Genomic DNA, 7,027 nt, shown 5'->3' on the forward strand with positions numbered 1-7,027 from the left:
CAATTCTTCTGCCAACATTCAAAAGAAATAAAAAATGTCGACGAAGCCTAGCACTGGACCACCACCATCACCACGCCCCGTCGACCACCACCATGCAACCCGGCAACCGCGACCCGTAGCCCCCACGGCGAAAAACGAAATGCGCGACCCTTGCCACCACCATCACGCGCCCTGGCCACTATGGCCGCGACGCAGATCGAACGGCAGGGGAGGATGGGAGCTGGGAAAATGGGAACGGTCGCCGGACAACATTACGATTTTTTTTGTTTCGCGCACGAGTGCCCGAGAGCGAAAAGCTGTGTGTGTCCATCTCCTACCTTGGAAATTTCTCTGCTCTTGCCACCCTCAAGACTCAAGAGGAAGAAGGCGGCAGCAGCAACGAATCCTTGACACCTCGCTCACCGTCGGCTCTCTCTTCTTCTTCTATCCACCAAAATTATCCAGAGACCTCAGTCCCTAGCCATGGAGCTTGTGGTGGGCGCGTCGGAGGCGACGATGAAGTCCCTCCTGGGCAAGCTGGGGGGCCTTCTCTCCCAGGAGTACACCCTGATAAGGGGAGTCAACGGCGACCTCCAGTACATCAACGACGAGCTACGCACCATGCCGTCCTTCCTCCGTGCCGTCGGCAAGGGCCACGGCCACGGCCACGACGACCTGATGGACGACTGGATGAAGCAGATCCGCGACATCACCTACGACATTGAAGACTGCATCGACGACTCCGCCGACCGCCTCCACGGCCTGCGCTCCGACGTCTGCTGCTACTTCCTCGTCAACAGCATGTACGAGGTCCTCACGTGGTGGCCTCGCCGCGACGTCGCCAGCCGGATCTCCGTCCTCAAGATGCGGGCGCAGCAGATCGGCGAGCGGCGCAATCGCTACGGCGTCAACAACCCGGAGACCGGCGCCGGCGGAGCCCCCACGGGCACTCGCGGTACTGCCGTTGGGTTCGACGCCGCCGACAACCAGGAGGAGAGCCTGCAGCTTGTCGCGTTGAAGGGCCCGGTGGGGGTGGAGGAGCACATGCGGGAGCTGGAGAAGCCCGTGACCTGCATCGTGGGGTTCGGCGGGGTGGGGAAGACCGCCATTGCAACAGCCCTGTATAGGAGATTTGGGGACAAATTCCACCACCGGGCGATGGTCACGGTGTCTCAGATCTCAGACCTGGGGGGCATTCTCAGAAGCATCGACGATCAAGTCAGGCCGCAGGCAAGCAATGAGAAGCAGCAAAGCAGCTCAGCGGAGAGCGGTGTCACCGCAGCCATCAAGGGTGTACGGGGTCACATCAGCCGAGGCACGTCAGCCGTCATGGCCAAGTGCTGCGGCGGCGCCGGCATCCTTGAGGAAGACAGGGCGAAGCTGGATCTACTCAAGAAAGACCTCAAGGAGCACTTCAAGGAAAACAGGTACAGTAATTTTGAAATCTTGGGTATTCTATTATTGTTGAAAGATAACACCACAATTTATCAATCTTCAAAAATGCTAACCTGTCGGTAACATTCATACTGAACATGACAGTTCAATACTTCAATTTACATTTGGGCTCATGTATGGGCAACATAATTGACATATATGGTGGCAAACCTATCAGAGTATGATACAACTGATTAGTCCTTATTATCTAACTTCATGTTCTTATTTTGTAAATTAGTTTTTAGTTGTTGTTTAAATAATAAGTACTTTGGAATAGAGTTATTTGTACTTATGTTTATATATCTCTATTGAGCAGGTTAAAATATGCGGAAATTGGTTGTGGAGCCCTTTCAGTTACAGTTTTAGTAGTTTTTGACATTATTTCATTACATAAACTGTATGCAATGGAACTGAAATTTCAAGAATTTTAGCATATGCAGTGGTATGAACGGAAATGAGTGTCGTCCTTGCAGAGTAGAATTACAAACTAACACTGCTTTGATTCAGATCAGAAAAGATGTCATAGTTACTGCTGTACAGTTACTTGATCTCACTTTTAATTTCTTTTCTTTGCAGTTACTTGATCTTAATTGATGATGTGTGGTCTGCAACAACGCTGGACAATATTATAAATGCACTTCCAGAAAATAAAGACAGCAGAATAATAGTTACTACACGGTTTCATGCTGTTGCTACAACACGAAGAGGAGAAGGTGACATTCGTAGAGTTAAAGGTCTTGGTGATGAGCAATCTGAGAAGTTATTTTGGCAGGCTTTCTTGGAGTCCAAAGGAAGTGAAGATGCTATTAGACATGATCCCCTTGATGGCGACAAACCCGCTGAATTACCTAACCAAGCTGTCTCTGAACCTGACGGTAGCAAAGATGTTATTCCAGATAAGGTCTGGAAGATGTGTGGAGGGCTGCCGTTGGCTATAGTTATCATGGCTGGTTATGTGGCCTGCAATTCACGCAAATCGGAGAAAGAATGGCTGGATCTTTGCAGTTCCATATTTCCAGAGTCTGGAAAAGATCGTTCGAAAGCTGGTGGGAAAGAGCTTACCCAGGAAGAAGTGGGAAAGATCATTAGCCATTGCTATAATGACATGCCTGCTGAAATCAAGACTTGCTCACTGTATTTGAGCATATTTCCGAAGGGCCACAGAATCAGCAGGAAGCGTTTGACAAGGCGATGGATAGCCGAAGGTTTTGTCTGTGAGAAGCAGGGGTTGAGTGTGGAAGATGTCGCAGAGACATATTTCAATCATCTCATAAGGAGGAAGATCATCCGAGCAGCGGAGCACAGCAGTAATGGCAAGGTGAAGAAGTGTGTAGTCCACGACATGGTTCTTGAGCACATCGTAGCAAAGGCAAGTGAAGAGAACTTCATCACTGTCGTTGGCGGCAGTTGGGTCATGCAGCCTCCTACCAGCAAGGTCCGTCGGTTGTCTCTCCAAGGCAGCGATTCCAAACGTTCAAAGGATACAGAGAAGATGAACTTATCTCATGTCCGGTCAGTAACCATGTTTGGGAGTTTGAACAACCAGCTACCTTCTCGTTCATTCAAGTTTGGAATCGTACAGGTCCTGGATCTTGAAGGCTGCACGGGTTTCAAACATCACCATACAGAGGAGATATGCAAAATGCTTCATGTCAAGTATCTCAGCCTTCGAAAAACTGACATTAAAAAGCTCCCTGAGAGGATCAGAAAGCTTAAGAACCTTGAGACTCTGGACATAAGGGGTACAAATGTTGTTGAGTTGCCTAATACCATATGCCAGCTTGAACGGCTGGTTAACATACTTGGTGGGGATAAAACAACACGTGTGGCATTGAAGCTTCCTGAAGAGTTGAAGAAGAAAAAAATGAAGGCCCTGCGCATACTCTCAGGGATTGAAATCGCTGGGGGCTCTGCGGACTTCCACCATTTGACTGAGCTGAGGAAGCTTGCCATCTACAAGCTTAAAGCCACGAAGAATGATCCGAGTTTCAAAGAGTTGAGCTCCTCTATTGAGTACCTTGGTGGCTACTCTCTACAAACCCTCGTAATTGACGACGAATCATCTGAGTTTATTAAATCACTGGATGATCTGTCATCCCCTCCGAAATTCCTTGTTGCCCTCGAGTTATCTGGCAAGATAGTTAAGCTCCCCTGCTGGATCAAACAACTCAGTTCTCTCAAGAAGTTGACCCTTTCAATAACAGCTCTCCGGACGGATAACTTGAAGCAACTTAGCGATCTGGAGGCGCTGTTTTCTCTCACCTTTTCGTTCTCGTTTAGAGCAGAAAAACAGGACCCGGAAACACTGACCATTCTTGCAAAAAACAAGCTGTTGCCCTGCTGCGGAGGGGAGATCACAGTTCCAGATGGAGGATTTAAGAGCCTTAAACTCCTTTGCTTCTCTGCTCCTCTCTTGCCATCACTGATCTTCTCAGGACAAGCCATGCCAGAGCTGGAAAGGCTTGAGCTACGGTTTAACATACTGGAGGGCCTTTTTGGTGCGGAAAACCTTGCAAAACTCAAAGAGGTGCATTTGACGTTGGACGACAAGGCTGGGGAAGGAATAACCACGGAGATAGTAAGCGAGATGGAGAGTGCAATGAAGAGGACTGGTGGCAAGACGCCGCAGATAATCCTTCATCAGTGACTAGTTGAGATGGAGCCAAACTGTGCTGCTTTATGAGTCCTTGTAAGTTGAGGATCATCATTTCTCTTTACTTGTTCTCAGTGATCATTGCACCTAGTCTGGGTAGGTCATATGAGAGTGTCAAATGGTTCAGTTATTGTGTTTGTGTTTGAAACAAATTTAATCGTCAACAGCATGCCTCTTATCTATTAGCTTCATGTATGGCAATGCCGCGATGTACATTTTTATTGTCTGTATTCATCTCTGGACATCTATCAGAATTTGGAGCTATATGCGTTCAGCTTTGTGTAGTCTGCTGCTGTAATTGTTGGCGCTGTATGGAACATAGGGGTCTTCATTGTGCAGCAGTACCCCTAGCCCATCGTAAGAGTAGCAGAAGACGGCTATCGTTCTGAACCAATGGTATTATCGAATCGAATTCAGACACATAGTTGTAGATGAGCCTGGGTTTGATCTGGAAATAGCAAGACTTGTGATTTTGCATGAGCATTTTGTGCTGACGAGGGGTTCGCAGTCAATGTTAAGATGCTACTGCTTTTGTCCCTGGATTGCTTGATTAACAAACAACTGATGCATTGGCTCAAGGGTCTCGTCTATAAAAAGAGGCTAAAGCAAAGCCTGATGCGCCATGAGTTAGCTGTTGATCCATGCTGTACATTCTCCCCTGTCTGGGGAGGGGGAGCAGCACCAGCAGCGGCGGCAATTAGTATTACTGGAGTGGGCAAGGTTAAAGAGTTGTTTGTGGCATCTCCAACGAGAACCCTCAAATTTCACGCATCCGTTCCAACGAGAACCCTCAAATTTCACGCATCCGTTCGGACCGAGCAGTCTGGATCCCACAAGCCATCCAAATAAGACAAAAGAGACTTTGTGGGAGTCCGGACACCAGCCACGTAGGAATATGGTGTAACACCAGCCACGTAGGACTAGGACACCTGTGGCCCACCCAAAACTGAGATGGAGCCCACACATTTGGAGCTGGCCGCACTGTTTCCACAGCAAAATCCTCTTTCTCATCTCTCTCCTCTACCCTCCTGCCACTCTGCACCCCAATTCCCATCCTTTTCCGCCACCATAGTCGCATGGACCCATACGAAAAGCTGACGGAGACGGTGGTGGTGGAGGATCCAGCAATTGCGGGCATCTGAAAGATCAACTCGCCGACACGACAAAACCGCCGCCTCAAAGTGAAGGCAAAGGCGACACAACTCAAGAAGCGGAAGGCCGGCGAAGGTGGTGGTCGTAGTGGAGGACGTGTCGGCGGTGGGCGTGGTGCAGGGCGAGCCTAGGGACGCGGGCGCCATCGTCGTCCGTGCAGACGCCGCCCTGGCTGGAGCAATACAAGGCTCCCTACTTCCCAACAGCTCTGTAGGTAGTCCGCGGCATCCGCCGCCGAGCGCGTGCAACTGCGTCGTTGTCAACGCAGTGCCACTGCTTTTCTCAGAGTCTGCATCGCCACAGCTTGTCCGTTCGCGGACGCTGGATGTGGAGCAACTCGGTGCCCGCACGTTGTTCGTCCATATGCCTCAAGCGGGCGAGCTGGTGTGCGATGACGTGGGCAGGAAGATGTTTGACATGATCCATGACGAAGTCGGAGATGCATGCTGCTATGAGGATGGGCAGGTGGAGATGACTTGGAATCCACACAGCCAGGCACATACACCCAGCAGGGCACGTAAGTGGACACGGAACCAGATTGGGCTACCGGGCAGGAGCAAGAGGAGGCCGACAACGTTGACCCTGATCCGGATGGAAATTTGTTGTTGGTCCAAGAAAGAGGGTAGGGGAGAAAGCTTCAACATGAGGGAGGACGAGTTGTTGTGTGATGCGTGGTTGATCACTAGCATCGATACGATCCATGGCACGGAGCAAAAGAGCTCAACATTTTGGGCCAACATTCACACTTGGTTCCATGAGCACGAGCGTTTCGAGCCCTACGCCGACGAACTCATCCGCAACCATTTGATGAAGTCTCTCAACCATCGATGGAACATTGTACAAGAACTCGCGTCCAAGTATTGCGGCCACTTGAAGCAACTCATCGGATGGTGGTCAAGTGGTGCCCAAATCTCCGAGCAAGTAAGTGTGTTGATCATTTGACAGCATATGCAAATTGTTAGCTGGACATGCTCTATGTTTTGGTCATTTAGCCGGATCGGATATGCAAATTGTTGACAATGTTTTAATTTGTAGCCTTCGTGCGTGCAATTTGTTCTTGAAGTTGGAGAAGAAGAACTTCATCCTTATGCATTGTGGGTTGAAGTTGAATGGGCAACCCAAGTGAAATGTATTCATTGCCAACTCCGCCAAGACCGCTGGTATGAGCATCGAGGAAGAAACGGGTGATCCAATCGACCAAACCAAAGAGCCGCCCAAAAGTTAGAAGAGGGTCGGGAGAAAGAATTTGGAGGAGGAGAAGGCGAAGCTAGAGAAGGGACGGCCAAGATAATGAAGAGGTTTGAGAATATCTTAGCAAAGGAGGAGGCATATGTCAAGCCCTCCAACAACAAGGAGGCATGTAATGCCGAGGGGTTAAACATGTTGATGGCGGTGTCCAAGAAGAAGACCATGCTCGAAAAGAAGAAGGCTCAGATCATAGCTGCTTAGGAGGAGGTGAAGATGTTGTCCTTGAAAATGGATGATTTGGATGACCTTGCAAGGATGATCATGCAAGCTGTTCGCTTTTAGATATTGAAGTGGTAGAAGGATTAGCTGGAGGTGGAGGCGGCAGAGTGAGCCTTGAGGCTCGGATTGCCGGTCTAGCAGGACAGAAAATCCAACTTTTTGCTCGGACTACCGGATTAATATTCTTTTGTGACCGGGCATATAGAAACTATTCATACTTGTCTCTTTTGATAGTGACCCGGTACTATTTGGTCGGGCACATTTGATATTCAAATTGACAGAACCTAGGTTGACACTTAAGGCACAACTTTGGATGGCCGGCTCCCGTGGATACCGTCTGTC

The 7,027-nt window shown here is 49.3% G+C and overlaps 1 protein-coding gene across 1 annotated transcript; it reads left to right on the top strand.

The window, feature by feature from the left end:
* Positions 1 to 205: 205 nt before the first annotated feature.
* LOC125509471 (disease resistance protein Pik-2) lies at positions 206 to 4,344 on the top strand. Its single transcript, XM_048674457.2, has 2 exons — positions 206 to 1,406; positions 1,990 to 4,344. The coding sequence occupies exons 1-2, from the start codon at positions 463 to 465 to the stop codon at positions 4,058 to 4,060; spliced, it is 3,015 nt and encodes a 1,004-aa protein (XP_048530414.2). The 5' UTR covers positions 206 to 462; the 3' UTR covers positions 4,061 to 4,344.
* Positions 4,345 to 7,027: the final 2,683 nt, after the last annotated feature.

This window comes from Triticum urartu, chromosome 5A (assembly GCF_056163025.1).
Source record: "Triticum urartu cultivar PI428250 chromosome 5A, HENAU_Tu73, whole genome shotgun sequence".
Classification (NCBI taxonomy): domain Eukaryota; kingdom Viridiplantae; phylum Streptophyta; class Magnoliopsida; order Poales; family Poaceae; genus Triticum; species Triticum urartu.